At 39.5% G+C, this 16,786-nt stretch overlaps 1 protein-coding gene across 4 annotated transcripts in view; it reads left to right on the forward strand.

Moving 5' to 3' along the window:
• IPCEF1 (interaction protein for cytohesin exchange factors 1) overlaps positions 1 to 16,786 on the forward strand; it is a 74,985-nt gene that overhangs the window by 25,945 nt on the left and 32,254 nt on the right. For 2 of the 4 annotated variants that reach the window (XM_027887458.1, XM_027887459.1), the window contains exons 2-4: positions 5,477 to 5,527; positions 11,202 to 11,238; positions 11,896 to 12,065. In XM_027887458.1, the coding sequence (XP_027743259.1) occupies positions 5,504 to 5,527; positions 11,202 to 11,238; positions 11,896 to 12,065 (231 nt within the window). In that variant the 5' untranslated portion in view covers positions 5,477 to 5,503. Of the gene's footprint in view, positions 1 to 5,476; positions 5,528 to 11,201; positions 11,239 to 11,275; positions 11,430 to 11,895; positions 12,066 to 16,786 lie in introns of those variants that run through there. The other 2 variants (XM_027887461.1, XM_027887462.1) reach the window with 2 other exon arrangements.

Genomic DNA, 16,786 nt, shown 5'->3' on the forward strand with positions numbered 1-16,786 from the left:
TGAGTATATCCCAGATTTCTGTCACTGCAAAAATCCACGTTTGCAAGTAGTGGAGCAGTTCTCTACCTTTGTGCTGGGGCTAAGCATGCCCTTGTTATTTCTTTATGTGCTGGGCCTTGCAGTATTCTCTCAAAACTGTCTTTGCTGAAATACTATTCTGAAAAAACAGAGAAGGAAATGATGGTCCTTCTCCCCTCATCTGTGTCTTTTTGCAAGGGATTTGCTTCCAGAAACCCCTTAGATGGTTGACTCAGAAGGGGCTATAGGCTCTGTGCTTTTTTTCCCTGCCTCCTTTCTGTGTTTCATCTTCTGGGATAGCAGAAAGCTGTGCATTTTTTGGAAGAGAGCAGAGCACCAGGGATGTGCTTCTCCAGTCCTGAAGTGTTTACTTTCCCCTTAACTGCATTAGCTTTTCATCCATTTCTGCAGCAAACTTAAATTTTGTTCCCTGCCACAGGAAAAAAAAAAAGAAGAAAAAAAAAAGAGACAATTAGAAGACAGTAAGAATTGCAGTGTTGCACTCAGTATTTCTGCAAACTCTTCCTTAGCCTTGAAACATAGCAACAGTAGGAAACAGTTTAACACTTCAAGGAGTTTGGGCCAGACAGACTTTGTTAAACGTGCCATTTTGATTTCTCATTTTGGTCTATGAGGCCACTGAGGTGTCTGGAGCACATGTTGAACCTCTTCATTCTTTCCAGCCCCTCTCCTCCTGAAGGCAGTGAGCTTTGACTCCTACAACTGCTTGCTCAGAGCTGTCAGTGTGTATAACCTGCTGTTCTTGGGCTTCCCAGCTGGACTGACATGTCCTGGCTGTGATCCAAGCAGAGTGATGTCTTCAGAACCTTTCTGTCTCCAACACAGGAGCAGTGAACTTTGTTCCAGTTTTTCCTGGCCTTCTCCCAAACCGAGTTAGAAATTGTCTTTTTGAATTGCTTGCAGGTGAGGAAATGCATTTGAAAATAAGGTTATAACCAAAGGTATTCTAAAATATAATGCATTAGATATGAAAAATGCAGTTTCTTGCTCTTAAGCCTGTGAAAAGAACCCTTTTGTCTTTTCAAAGTATAACGTTTGTTCAACAAGCTTAAATTTATTCATTATGGCCAAAGCTGAAGCTATACTTTGACAAATATGTCTTATGACTAACCTGTAATGGATTTGCTCTTTCTGATGCTAATGTTGAATCTGTAGTTTCATCGGCAATTTGGAAACATGGAGTCATGTGGACCAGGGTGGATGGGACGCTATCCAGGATTGGATAGTCTGTGAACTTTTGTCAAAAGTGCCTCAATGTCTGTCTGTCACTGCCCCAAGGCAAAGCACAAAGCTTAATATCCATCTTCCCTGGCGAAACAGTAAGAGAGAGAAAATCTGCAGATCAAGAAACTCCTCGTACAAGTTAGAGAGTTGATTTAGATAGCTGATTAACCGGTTAAGTAATTGACTAGATCTGACTAATTAGTGGTTAATGGTAAGGTTCTGTCAGATTAAATTGATCTCTAATAAGCCAAGAGACGATTATGAGCATGCAATCACTGTGATTATTTTCCTCCTGCATTGTTGCAAGAACACCAGTTGGAGGTGATGTGATCATTTAGGACTATTATGTAAGGGTGTCTCCTTGCCACAGGACAGTGCTTCGAGCACTGCTATAAATTGGGGCAGCAAAATTCCTAATGTCTGGTGAGGTATGTGATTAAGTAATAATTGATTTTTTTGGGGAAACTTCTGTAACACTGTCACTAGTTTCATATCGCCTGTCAATTCATTGCCCATTGAAGTGCAGATTGTTGCAGGCAGCCAAATAAATAGAAAAAAGCATAGAGGTTAAAGCTGGTGATCAATGTGAGAAATGTAAACAGAAGGCTTAAAACTTATTTTCCAGGTTGTCTGCAGCCTTGGCTTGGAGCTTGGTAAAGCAGAAATTTTCTTTTTGAGTAGTCTGTGTCAATGCCATCAGACTAGGAGCTTAGCTACGTGCAATTAAGGTGCTTCAGCAACACAAATAGTTTGAGTCATGTTGCATGTCTCAAATATTTTGATCAGAAGCCGGAAGGTATATGTCCACTCTGGATGTCATCTGTGGGATGCCTGGAAGGCATGTCTGGCAGAGTTATACTGCTATCATTGCAGATTGATGTACTTGCTGTAGCTTGTAATTGGTAAGAGACAGAATCAGGCCTTGTGGATTTTGACTTCCCCAAGAGGAATATTACTAATGAAGTAAGATTGATTTTTGCAACTAGAGTCATTGGAACCTCAGCGTGGTTTTGTTTTTTTTTTTTTTTTTTTACCTCCTCTTTTTTTTCCACCCTTTCAAATTACCTTTGATCTTTACAGAGATGTTTCTATCTATTTCCAAAGAGATGATGTAGTCAATTTGACTATGATTGCAAGATATTTCTGGTAAGACACTTGCTGTGTTTCCACATTTGTTGTGTCAGCCATTACTCATGTACCTACTTGTTTACTACTACTCATGAAATTGCAGGAGAGAAGTGAGACTAATAATGCTATGCACACTGATATTTATTCAGTTCTTAATATAAAAAAGCCCTCAAAAATTATTTAGAAATCTTTTAGCTGAAATAACATTTGACATAATGTATTCAATTTAGACTGAAATTAAATGAATTGTATTGGGCACCTCTGAGAAAAGCCAAAGGAATGTATGGTTTACAAGCTGATAATATAAATCCATCCCCTTTGCTTTTATCCAGTACCTCCATTGTGTTTTGTCTTGCAGAAAGTGGGAAGTTCAAGTTTGGTTTATTGTTTATGAAGTCCTTTGAAGTGGGAGAGGTTTTACTGTGCCTTGTTTTATTTTCTCTCTTTGGTTTACTCCACTTCTCAGTTTTAGCAAATTGAACATTCATTACAGCAGACTGCAATCCTGTTGCACGTTTTCCATGTGGGTGCCTTAATCTGTAGGCTGGAGGGTTTTCCTTTCCTTCTGTTCCTAGAATTTTTCTTATTGCAAATGGAGAGGTTTATGAAGAGAGCTAGAATCTCACACCCACCTTTGGAGTGATACCCCACTTCAATTTCAGTGTCCACCTGAGTCAGGACAAGGATTTATACGTGTATCTCCAGTCTGTAATACAGCACCGTGGGTTCTGTGAAACGTGGTGATCTGGACCAAGTCTTCTCCTGTTGCAGCTATTCCTGTTAGGAAACAGGACATCCTCCTGATGGTACGAAGCCAAGTGTTGTCTCTTACCAAACTCTCACTGTCTTGCAAAGCTCTTGAGCTCACGTGTAGCTTTTGTGGGGTGGGAAACCTTTGTTGGCAAAACTGCCAGCCCTGAGCATGCTTCTGGGCTGCCACCATGTGACCACCTGCCACTGCTCAGAGGGAAAGTGAGAGGCACTGCTCATCAGGGGATGCCAACTGCAGCCTGTGTGACGAGATTGTTGGGATGGGGGACTATGGTTCACAGAGACAGCCCCTACAGATTTGTGATCCAGTAAGGTGGGTATCAACTAGCTCTATTTGAGTGGCCACATTTATCCAGCTCCTCCTCCTAATTTACCCGATTGTTTAGAAAGGATTGATGGCTTTTCCACTGTGCACCTGCATGAACTTGAAAGGAATGATTTGTTTTATTGTAGTGCAGAGATAAACAGGTTATGCTCTTCCAAAATGTTAGTTTTGCAACAGTTGAATATACTTGAGTGAATATAAAAATCCTAAGGCCATTACACAGTGTAACTAATCTCACTCAGGTTGGGTTTACTTAGGAGAAATGAATTCAGGTTAAATGTTTGAGAATTATTTCTGTATTGAGCATGTGATTTTTTAAAATATCTTTCATTACACAGGGAATAATAAATTATATTCTTAACTATAATGAGACAGAAGTCAATGCTTCCTTTGAAAACTAAATTCTGGCTCAAAGACTGCTTATCCAGTTTCTGGAAACTAAACAAAAATTTGAGTTAAAGTCACTGAGAAGGGTTTGCTGAAAACTATTTCATCTCCTTTGGCGCTAAGCATGCAGCCGGAAATGCTTCCTTACCAGTTAACTAGTGCTTCTCCTCTTGTTCCTGGTACTGTTTCTGACTCAAAGCTGTACAGTTCCTCCTCAAACCCAAAGCACACATGAAATGAAGAAATGACAGGAAAAAGGCCACAGGTCTCAGTAATTACAATAATATGATCTGTTATTCCCTTGCTTTCTGGCTCTGTGTTCGAGGCTCAGTGTTAATGTGCTTGTATAACGAAAGGTGTTTCCTCTGCTTGTTTATACTAGGTATGATTTCTAAACATCCTTGAAATTATTGGCCGTAACATCTCTCCTCATCATGATATTACTTCAACTTGAGCCACTTATAGAGAGTGCTTCTTTCTATTTTTGAACAGAAATGATGGGGAGCCAGAAAAATATGTCTTTGTTTGCCTTTCTATTTTTGGTTTGAAATTGCTGGAAGCCAGTAGGTGGTTTTTTATTTTATGTAGGAAGATTTTATTTTCCAACTAAAACAAATATTATGTATGAGGAGTGGCACATAAATAACTAGTTGTAGTAAAAGGAAAAAGTTCTTGTTAGAAATTCTTCTGAAGTGTGGCTCTATTTCTGGAAATCCTTTCTTGCTTGCTTCAGCAGAGTCTTGTATCCTCTCCCATTTCCCTCAATGATTCTTTCACATGCAGATGGGTGAGTTTTATAGGAACTTTGCTGGCATTAAAACACTGGTAGGTGTTCCTTCAACTTGTACACTGCACCAAATCATCATTTGTCCATTCTACCAACCAAAGGAAAATCATGCAGGGAGTTGACTAGTGCTTGTATTAGCAAAATGAAATCACCTGATCTGTCACTTAAATAGGTAACTACTAACTGGATATGTCTTTGGAAAATAAACTCTAGTGGCTACTGTTGGACTGCACAGATTTTGGTCTCCAGGAAGGAAAATTGCAATCCATTATAGGTAGTCCAGTATGATGTCTCATCCCATGCAGGAGAACCAGAAGGGTCCCTAATTTACATTTCCAGAAAACACTGGGAATTACTCAACCAAAGCAGAAATCAAAATCCTATAGATTTCTTTAAGATTAAAACCGAAAATAAACAAAAGTAATTAATTCCCAATATTATTTATTCTCTCTGCATTTCCCCCCCAAAAACCCAACCACACTCAACTCTAAAACCCATTGTAACCAGGCAAAAAGCACTCCCTCCAAGCACACCCATGAATTTTATTATATTTATTTCATAGAAGAGACTGGATAGCTTTGAGTTAGTGTTACTTACCATTTGTTGACTTCTAAATCAGTAAAATCAGTTCACATAACATAGCATTATCTTTGGAAAAGTGGGGTTTTTTTGAAGGGGTGAGAGGAGTTGGAGGATAGATTTGGCAGAACAAAATGTATTAAAACTTTTTTTTTTTTTTTACTCTACTACCAGGATTTATGTTATATGAAAATATAATACAGAGTTTAAGTACACAAAACTTTCTCTTTTTACAGCTTTTCCATTAAGCTTTGAAGCCATTCATGGAAGCTGATGGCAATGTTCTCGTAAGTATAATTGAAGTTATGTCAGTTACTGATCAGCTGAAGAGGTCATATCTTGGGATTGTATCCTTGCAATCGTAGAAGACTATGAGCATAACAGAATAGTATATGTGAACAGCATCAATATCCAAACAAGATCTTGCTTATAGGCCAGGCCAAGTGGTGAGGTTGCCCCAGTTCTGCTTTGAGGATGAAATTACATCTACCACATGTGCCTGATACCAGGGGTGCCCTCACTTCCAAGTCATACCCTTCAATGGATGAGAAAACAGTAATGTAAGATATAGCAAAGGATTTTGTTAGCCACATATCTCTCTAGCCCTTAGAAAGCTCAAGAAAGACACAGGTCTGTAGAGTATAACTGTAGATCCTAGCTGCCTTTAGTGCCTTCTCAGACTCATGCACTGTGAGTTGAACTTCATGTGACATGAATCCAGGTATTCACCTTTAGCCCAATGCCCCTGCTTTTCCTTGTAGAACCATTTGCTTTGTTTCCCCTTAAACAGCTTCATATACCTATTTCACCCCATTTTTTTCTCCTGGGGACTTTGCATGTCGCAAGCCCTTCAGTCTCTAGGCAGAAGCATCCCTTGATGTAATCCTTGGCTGTTCCTGGCAGCTACCCCAGATCCAGGACACCTGCAGCCTTTGACACAGCTCCTTGAGATTAGGAAGGGTCAATCACCCTTTAAGTGGTGGTCAGGATGGACCTACCCTGAGTGCAGCCAACAGACCCACCAGTTTGTGCAGCAGGGCATGAAGAAGGAGCAAAATAAGGGGGGGCTCAGTTGAAACTGTGCTGCATTCAGGCATGATGGTAATAGGGCAGCTTCCCCAGCAGATGTAGGAACAGCTGTCCCTCCTAGGGCAGAGGCTTCCACACAGACTGGCTTGCTGGGGGGGAGGGTGGTGGGGGTGGGTTGCACCCTCCAAGTTCCAGACTGCAGGAGGTGTCAGGGACCCCTCCCTGAGGCCAGGAGAGATAGCCCTCTGTCCCGCAGGAGCTGTGCTGTCTTGGAGGAGTTGTGCTGGCAAGTGAAGGAGATAAAGGAGGAAGTGTGCAGACTGTGCAGCATCACAGAAAATGGAATGGAAAGAGATATGGTCTTCTCTGAGACAAAACAGCTTGAAGACCATAAGTCCCCACCTGCAATGGACAAGTAGGCACTGTCTACCCCCCACTACCTATGTAGGCAAAACTTCTGCAGAAGTGGAAGGATGGAAGTTGATTATTTCTTGTACCAAGACAAAGGCTCCTACCCCTCCTAAGAACTTCCAACTGCAAAATATGTTGACTGTCTCATAATCTAAGTGAAGCCAGATGTGCCTACTAGCAAAGGAGCTGGTTCACCTAACTGTAAACCATGCAAGGCTACCAGGAAGAAATCGAGAGACATTGCAATGGGGGAGTCTCTGCTGTGAGAGACAGAGGCATCCCTCTGTAGACCTGACCAACAATCTAGAGAGGTTTGCTGCCTGGTAGGAGCCAAAATCCAGGATCTTGTGGAGAGACTGACAAAGCCTGTCCAGCCCCCTGACTTCTATCCCATATTGTTTTTCCATTTGAGCACAAATGATACTGCCAGTGGAAACCAGTACATGCTGGGGGCCATAGAGCTTTGCAGAAAAGGACCAGGGAGTCTTGGTGAACATCATGTTGAATATGAGCCAGAAACCCGCCCATACTGCAATGAAGGCAAATGGTATCTTTGGCTGCATTAGACAAAGTATTGCCAGCAGGTGAAAGGAGGTGATAACTTATTTTGTGCTGGTGAGGCTACCCCTGAAACGCTGTGTCCAGTTCTGGACTTCTCAGTACAAGAGAGACATGGACGTACCGGAGATGCCCAATGAAAGGCCGTAAGGACAATTAAGGGACTGTAACATACAAGATATGAGGGAAGACTGAGTGAGCTGGGACTGTTTAGCTTGGAGAACAGACTCAGGGGAATCTTATCAGTGTGTAAATTCTTGAAGGGAGGGTGCAAAGAAAAGGTCATGGTGGTGATGCTAGGTTGAGAGTTAGACTTGATGATCTTAAAGGTCTTTTCCAATCTTAAGGATTCTATGATTTTTTTCAGTGGTGCCTAATGAAAGGACTAGAAGTGATGGGCACAAACTGAAACACTGGAGGTTCCCTCTGAACACTTCTTTACTGTGAGGATGACTGAGCCCGGGTGGCCCAGAGAGACTGTGGAGTCTTCACCCTTGGTGATATACAAAAGCTGTCTGCACGTGGCCCTGGAAAACTAGTTGCTGGGTGTGAAGTGAACTTAGATGACCTCCTGAAGTCTCTTTAAGCTCAGTCATACTATGATTCTGTGAAAAAATAGGACCTCTAAACTGATAGAAGTCTTTGCTGAAGTTGTCGTCTTTTCTCATGCTTTTGCTCATCACTGGAGCCTGCCTGGCACAGGAGTGGCTGTGAATAATGCACAGCTGTACAGGTTCCTTTGCAATTGGCTTTCGGGTGTATTTGCTAAGTGGAGCAGTAATGGATAGCAAGCTTGAAGTCTCCCCTGTTCTGCAGGATCATTATTCCATCCTCTTCAGCCCTCAGTAAACCCAAACCTACCAAAAAAAGATTAAAACCTGTTCTCTAGTCTTGCACAAAAATGTATGTTTTTCAATTCTTCAAGACTTTTCTGAGAATCATTGCTCTCAGATTTTCCCTGGTTACTAGAAAAGATAGAAATAGATCTGTTGGTTTGGTTTTCAGTTGAACCTGTGGTAATGAAATAAATAATTTCCCATTTTGAGCTTTATAGAAAAACATTCATCATTGTCAGAAGCAAAACCATTAGTTTCAGATTGTTCCAGTGACTATGTCTACCAATTACAGTACATTCATATCTGAAACTGCTGTTATGCCCCTGGTTGGTACCATTGGTTTTATTGGTAGTAACTCTGCCTTAAACAGTTTTCTCTCTGTTCTGCACTGGTAAGAATGTCTATAAGAGTGAAACTTAAAAGTATCTCTTAATCAATGTTCAACCTTCACTGAAACAAAAGGTTATTAACTTTTATAAACCAGTTTTCAGAGGAGAAAAACTTTAATTTACTTCTTGAGGAAAGGTTTGCCACTGGGGACTTGCAAATGTATTGTGTTCTTGTGGAAAATTGAATCCAAACTCTACTGGTGAGGCATTTTATGAATTTTGTGGTAGATTCATTTAAATGCAGGTTTCCTATTGGTTTGAGATGAAAATAGTTTTACTTAAAGCTGTTTGTTTATTTCATAAAATATCTATCTGACTCCAAATGCTGTGCTTTGGAGAAAGAGGTTGTTTTTATTTGTTTATAAATCAACAAAATTTGGGAAGGCAATTTTGTGAATCATGCCAGATTTTATTGCTGCAGCTGGGGATAAGAGCTTTTTCTTGTGCAGAGCACAACAGATATTTTTTTATAGGATGAAGCTGGGTTTCTGAACAGCTCAAAGATACATATAAAAGTTGCCCAATTCCAGGTTGATTATTAATTTATTGAATATTTACTTCAGTTCTTAGGAATACTGGGAAAGACAACTAGAAATGTATCTTAATTAAAAAAGTTTCATTCAACAGTGATTTTCTTAAGGATTTATTACTAATTTTATTCAGGCAAAGTAAATACAGTGCTGGCTGAGAAAATTTCCCTTTCTTCCACCATTAATTTCCCAAATCTTCCCACAAAATACGAAAAAAGTTTGTTCAGTACCCCTATCAACTTGCAGCAGGATACCGTCATTGCCACTAAATAATAATTGTAAATTTGTAAATTCTTTTAGCTAGCTCTAAAGTTCTTAGTATGTAATCAGTTTTTTCCTCAGTCTGATGTAAATGGAACTCTAACAGATGATTTACATAATATAGGTATTTAACTCTTTCTTGACAGGTGAGCTATAGACCATGTTATTTTGCTTTAGATCATCAACAAGATTAGTGGAAAGATTGCTTTTTCCTCACTTGTGTAGAGAGAGAAACATCCTGTCTCAGCTCTTGTACGACTTTATGTTGGTTAAAGGTGAAGTGACCTCACTACAGTATCATGGCAAAGATGTGATGTTGTCTTTACTACTTAGTTTTTGTGCAAGGAGAGCTGATTCGTATTTGTTTTTCTTAATATTACTTTGGATTGCTCTAAAGGAAGGTAATTAGTTTGTCTGTGTGACCCACTGATTCCCTGAGGCCATATATTATTTCCACGTGTCCCCACCAGGGCATTACTTTCTTTGGCATGAAGACACGAAGGGTGGCTTGCACAGGATGGGGAAATAACAGAGAATCTTAGAGAGCTGATGTGTTTTCTTATTGCTTTTCTTTGTGTGTTGTCATGGAGAATAGTCTGAGAGAGAAAAAGGCAGTGATAGAATTAAAAAAAAAAAAAAAGAAGAGGAAAAAAAGGAAAAAAGAATATGCACTGATTAGGCAGGAGTCTGGGATTGCTCATTCCTGGTAAAGTTTCCCACAAGCATGTTGTTCAGGTCATCCCAAATAGGCACCAAACGAGCACTCGACGGCAATACGCATTCTGCACTGTGTGATACATGCTGCAAAGATTATTGCTTAGGGAAAGTTGTAGCTCTTGTAAACACTAGTGGCAGGGATCTCTTCTATTACTGTTTGCAGACAGTCTAGCTTTACTCACCTTTAATTTGCCTGTGAGAAGAGCCACCACATTTTTCAAGAATAATATGAAATGAGGTTTGGTTTTCCTGTGAAGCTGGAAAGGCAGAGGGGCTACATTAGGGATGTTCATAGCGTAGCTCTGCAGCGGATCAGGTAGCTACCGGCTTTGCATAGCAACGTTGTGGCCAGCATATTAAATCATACGTCACTTCATCCAGCATTTGTCATCCAGAGGCTTCAAAACCTCCTAAAAATAGAAAAAGGTGGATGCTTTAGTTCTCGCACTAGAGATGGAAGGGTTGAAGCAAGGAGAAGTCAAGTGCTTTGTCCACAATCATACAACTAACTAGCCTGTCTGGGGAGAATTTTGTCCAAAAGCCAGACCTTCCATTTTCAGTGACCTCCTTTTTTGGTCTGTGGTCTTCTGTTTTAGTTTCATTTTCCATGTGTTTATGCAGGATGAAATATATAGACTGCAAGTGAGTAAATATGATTCAATTTTGTTATTTTTAAACTTCCATATGTGTTGTGTGATTTTTTTGTTTTGTTTTATTAAGAAATATTATGAAAATCTTACAGAGGAAAAAACACACACTCTACACTAAATTAAAAAAATTCTTAGAATGAGCTAAATGACAATCAGTCACCTGGCATGTATTTCAGTCTCTCCATATTTGTAAATCTGCCTTATGGAGCGTAATGAAACATTAAAATGCAGGAGTTTTAACTTCTATTTTTTTAACTTCAAAAAGCAGAATACAATTCAGGCAAACACAGCAAAGTAGAAGCTGCCTGTGGGTGCAGAACAGGAAGCACTAGTAGACAGACACATGTAATAGAGTTACGTTTGCTCTTGCTCAACTAGATATACATCAATTTTAATTAACACGTTTTATGCTTCAGCTACTAACATCCCTTCAGCACTGAGTGGGTTATGTGTTTCCATCCTGCATATACCACTAGCATCACCACCACGTCCTTCTCTATCTTCCCCCTCCCCTTTCTACACAAATGTTGCAACACAATCTGAAATTTCCTCTTTTCTTTCCTTCCTGCATTTCTTACAGGTTCCTTTGCGTCAGAAGGCAAAAAAGAAAAGTCAAGGTAACGTGAGATTGTTTTTTCTCTTCTCTCACGGGTTCCTCTGTTATTTTCTTACTATGTCTTATTCTTGGGAGGGTGAGGATATTGTACTGCTACTCAGCTGGTGGAAGGCTGCTTTTTAACTCTGCTGATTCTTGAACTGATTCTGAGAAAAATGACAACGGGCTGTTCCTTTGGACTAAATCCTTGTGGTATGTTAATTGAATCAAAGCTGGTAATCACTGAGCTAGAATCAGCTGCCTGCACAGACATACACACTAGAGGTTTTCATGTACTTGGCATAATAGTTTTCTCTGGCTGACTTAAATAGATGTATTCTTTTCAGTGCAGCTGTGTGAAGGAAAATATATGCATGCTTCTCTTAAAAGGATCAAAGGATGTATTTTAATTTAGAACATCTTGTATATCTTAGAATTAATTAGTGTCTGCACTATCTATAGCTTACTATTTTGTTTCTGAACATCAGCATGCTTTTCAAATGAATGTGTATTACTGTCACAGCCATTATAAAACTGAATGACTTCTAAGTATATTTTAAGATGTGCTTGGATGATTTACTGAGATTGCTAAGTAAGGCTGATATCTTTAACTGACAGCAACATCTTTCCTGGTAATGCACTTTTAAAAAAGCAGAACACTGTATTTTTAATGGCACAGGGTTCTTTATAATGAGCCGACGGAGGATATCGTGCAAAGAGCTGGGGCAAGCGGATTGCCAAGGATGGCTCTACAAAAAGAAGGAAAAAGGGGCTTTCATTGGCAACAAATGGAAAAAGTTCTGGTGTGTGCTAAAGGAGTCATCACTGTATTGGTACAGCAGTCAGCTGGTGAGTACAGCGTACATCCAGCTCTGGGTGCCAGACAAACAGCTTTTGCTGGGACTGAGACAAGGGAAGCTGTGGTCACAGTATAGATGCATCCTGGAGGAGTACAAATAACTGGGTTTATTTCTCAGTCCTGACATTTCTTGTGATCTGGGAAGTGTGTATGTGAATGGGAAATATGCAGAAAACTGTGTTTTTTAGTTCACCAAATACTTGTGAAATGTTAACTTGCTGTCTGTTCTGTCCTGTTAAACGTTGTTATTTGAAGTTACTGGTGGCCTTTGAATTTGGGAAAGATTTTCCTGGTTTGAGCAGTTTGCAGACATTTGCTACCAACACTCAAAACAGGAATTCTTTTTCACTTCTGATAAATTTAATTTTCAGAATTGTGTCTCCTGTTTTTCTCTCCATCCCCTTCCAGATGGAATTTATTCTGTTTCTTTGTCTGATTTGTTTCCTTTTTTTTTTCTGTTTTTTTCTCTTTTTTTTTTTTTTTTTTTTTTTTTTTTTTTTTTTTTTTTTTTTTTTTTTTTTTTTTTTTTTTTTTTTTTTTTTTTTTTTTTTTTTTTTTTTTTTTTTTTTTTTTTTTTTTTTTTTTTTTTTTTCTTTTTTTCATTTCAAGTGCTAGAGAACAGCTGGCTTTACTTCAAACTTGTTTGATTGGGCAGAAAGGATGTCTTGCCCATTCTAGGAAGATTCAGACAGAATTATTTGCTCTCTTGCACTGCTACCTTTAAAAAACTCCTAGCACATTCAAATAATAAAGTGGCAGAGTCCAGAATCAGGGTATGCAGAGGATTAGGGGATGCCAGCAAAAATGTAGGTTGAAACTCAAGAGCTTCAGTGTGGAACTGTGGACGGACATCAGTTTCCCTAAACGCAAATGAGCTTGTCTGGAAATCAGCATGTCCCAGGCCCAGCAAAGGATGAAAATTCAAAGAAACCCTTATTAGTTCTTGGAGCATTTAAAAAAAAATCAAAGGCTATCTGAATTGTTTCCACTGGTTTATTTCTATTGCAGTAATCCCCATTAAAAATCTTGCTAACTGTTTCAGGGAACAAATAAAATAGTTTAAACCATTAAAAAAAAATCCCCATTCCCTAGAAAAAAGCTTTACTCATGTCCACAGTATTTCACATTCTCCCTTCAGTTGTGGGTAAAGTGTTATATTTTTTGTGTGTGTGGTTTTTTTTTTTGAGTGTTTTTTGTTTTGCTTGATTGATTCATGTATTTTTTGTTTGTTTTAATCAGAATAAAAAATTTGACTTGTACTTAAAGATGGTATTAGCTATGCCTTTTGGGGGGCAAGTGAAAGCAACTCTGCTGGTCTTGGGCTGTTGTTTTTTTATGATGTTGTGGTAGCCTGATACAGATTTCCTTCAAGACTAAATCAAATACATGCATGAGATAAAGTAAATAAATAGGAAAAGTAGGAAAGAAAAAAAGAATTTAAAAGCTTTTTTTCCCCCAATGCTTGCAATATCTTTGCACGAAAGACATGGACTGGTAGATATACTCCCCAGCAACATTAATACCTCACAAACTCTTATTAATATCATCTGTTAGAAATCTTTGTACTTCTGGGCAAGCAGTTTTGAGAAAGGTTGGCTGGCTGGTGTGTCTTTTAGACATGAGAAGTATCAGAAAGGAGTAATTCTGAGGAGTAATGAAGATGGGAGGAAATATAAAAAAAAACACAACTAGGCAAAGTTTGCCTTCTGGGAAGAGAAGGGTGGTGGGGGAGAGGTGCAAAGCCCTCTACTTCCTTCAGCTGATGTGGCCTGGCTGCTCTTGGGGTCCAGAGAAACCATGATCATGATGGTCCCAGTGCTCTAAACAGCAGTCATCCTTTTAGTCCGTGTCTGTTTTCTGACTGTCACTCACTGCCCCCAAATAAACAAGTGTCAGCCTCATTCAAATTTATTTGCTCTAAAGAGCTCATATAGTTTCAAAATACTGTTGGCTTGTGTCAGTCCTGAGTTCTCACCTATCACAATCATTCTTTTAACATGCTAGCTGGTAGTGCCTCTTTGCTTTTAACTTCTGCCAACTCTTACACACTATTTTGTGTTGAAAACTCCAGGTCTCTTTGGACAACTTACAGTGCAGCCTCTGTGTAACTAGATTCAGGTAATGTTTGCAGAATGCCAGTAACTATGGGTTTGGGAAGGAGAGAAGGTGTCCTTTGCTAAGACCTGCTTTCTCAAGTTCGTGAGACCTGAGACACGCTCAAAGATCTGGAATCAATTAGATGCGATGTATTTTCACAAATATTTTCACCTCTAGACTGATGAAAGAGCAATAGCAGTGACATTTACTTACTTTCTTGATATTTCTTTTAAGTCTCTGGCCTGGCAATACTACTGCCTGTCTGCCACTGTCTTCAGTGATGTTAATCCTCGGTCCCAGTGGGTCATACAAGATGGCAATCTAAAGTTTGGAGTTCTGTTGAAAGAGGAGTTCTGCTTCTCATGTGCCAGAGGCTTCCTGTTACGGACTCTTACAGAGGCTGAAGCAAAAGGTGGTGGTGAAAGAGGGGGGCTGAGGTCAAAGGAACCGGGGCACACTGGCTGCCTGTAGCTCTGCCTGAACAGCTTTGTTCTTGTGAGAAATGAGTGTGTTTTGTCTGTGGCTTTATGAAAAACAGTCACTGGTAACTGTAGCATAGCAACAGGGTGCTGGACCTATTTTTCTAATGGAGAAGGGGAAAATAGGGAGTGGGTGGAATTTGTACAGGAACGTGCATCATTTTGGATTTGGGTAGATAACCTCATGTGACATCATGTTCTTGGTGAAGTTTGTCTTCAGGTGCCTCTAAAGCTCTGGATATTTCTGTTACTCTGGTTTAATTGCCTTCAAGCTACTCTGATTCTGAGTCTTTCATGTGAGGAAGATAGGGGGGCATGATATAAGACACTTGTGACACTTGCGTGATATTTTCTTCAATTTAACATAAGTTACTTTGTGAATGCCACAGCTCAAAAGAGAAAAAATAATAAAATTCAGAGACAGGTCAGCAATAGCAGATCAGACATCCTGAGAGGCAAGCGTTTTCTTCATTGAAAGCAAACTAGAACACAGGCAAATCGTTTAAGCCTTCAATGAACAAGCTGAGGTACTGCAAGCAGTGAAGTTAGGGTCCAGTGGTCTAGTCAGGCTTGGGTAGGCTGCCCTGGAATCTCTCCCCAGCACCCTTCCTCTTTCTGTAAAATATGCATCTGTTCACAGCATGGATGCACTTGCAGTCTCAGGAGGGAAGCTGTTTGGACTAGGAGGAAATACAGAAGGGTTGGCTTTGCAATGGTAACACAGAAAATGTCAGAATCTGAGCAGTCAGACTCTCTGTGTGCATACAGGAACACCAGACCCCTTGGACAACTGCTTTTCATTAAAGTTTGATTCTTTTTTTGAGTATTGCTTTCTGTAGGCAGCTTCCTTGAAGACAAGTGTTTAAAGAGGACAGTGTGTGATCCTGTTTAATACTTGAGCGGTTTTAGCTCTCATACTGAAACCCCAGAGGCAATCAGTACTCCTATAGGAAGAGGGGGGTGGAAGGGGTGAGAATCATCACATGTAATCCCAGGTTCCCAGCTCTTTTGCTGGTTTCGACTGTGTTGGATAGTATGGGTTGGAATGGGAAAAAAGACTCTCTCTGGTGGGTCTTTAGAACAGCTTGACTTGTTTTCCAAGTACAGTTGAAATAGAGTTTTGCAGAACGTGTTAAAGATGGTTGTCATGGGGATTCAGCTGGAAAAAAAAAAAAAAAGATATAGAATTAAAGGGTTGCAGGCTGTGATCTACTGTCACTATTTATCTTTGTGTTTGGTTGTGGTTTTTTTTTCTGATTTACTGCATTTAAATTGGTCCCCACTCCAGCAGCTTTTCTGGAAGCTGTATAATCTCAGTCTTTTAAAACAAAATCTTTTACCTTTGAGTTGTAGTTGCCACTTACATGGACAAGAAAAAGTCATTGATGTCGGCCGATTGTGCCGAGAGCTTTTGGGACCTCTGGTCCAGTATCTTACACAAATTATTCACAGTTCTATGGGTTGCCTCATTCATGTACTTCGCCGAGAGAAAAAAGACTAAAAAGGTTTGAGGACTGAAGTGATCCTCCAACATCTACAGGGTATTCTGTGGGCAGTGCTGAAACACTGATGAAGCCATGAGGAGTACCCTGATTTGCAGATTAGAGCTGTTCCACAATAGTAAGATATGTCACAGCACTCTTTTAAAAAATCCTTCTGTAACATTACACTCACTTTAAATGACTTACTAAATCTCCTAAATCCATAACATTTAGATAATGAATTGAGGCAAGCTGAAAAGGACATTAGCCTCTTTCATTGGATACATGCATTATGTTTCATAAATAAATTATTTTTGGAGTGCAAAGCTTTTTCTGTGAAAAAATGGTTACTTTTTTTATTTTTTGCCCCAAAGCATTTGCAGAGACTGGTGTTATTATCAAAACTATTTTTCTACAACTTAGTATGGCAAAAGTACAGATTTTTATGTTAGGCTAGCCTTCATAAAAACCACAAGAGATAACAGCCTCTTCTTTTAAACATCCTGATCAAGTAGAAAACACTTCCAGGTTCTTTTTATCTGAGTTTTTATGGGCTATTTTACAGCTTTGCATCAAAATCTCAAGGAAGCTTGAGTGAAATACATGAGTTAAACAATAGCGTGCTAAAGTCATGTTAAAGATAACATTTTGGAG

The sequence above is a fragment of the Empidonax traillii genome, unplaced genomic scaffold, assembly GCF_003031625.1.
Source record: "Empidonax traillii isolate 1590-97213 ecotype Southwest subspecies unplaced genomic scaffold, ASM303162v1 scaffold211:size764888, whole genome shotgun sequence".
In the NCBI taxonomy this organism is placed as follows: Eukaryota; Metazoa; Chordata; class Aves; order Passeriformes; family Tyrannidae; genus Empidonax; species Empidonax traillii.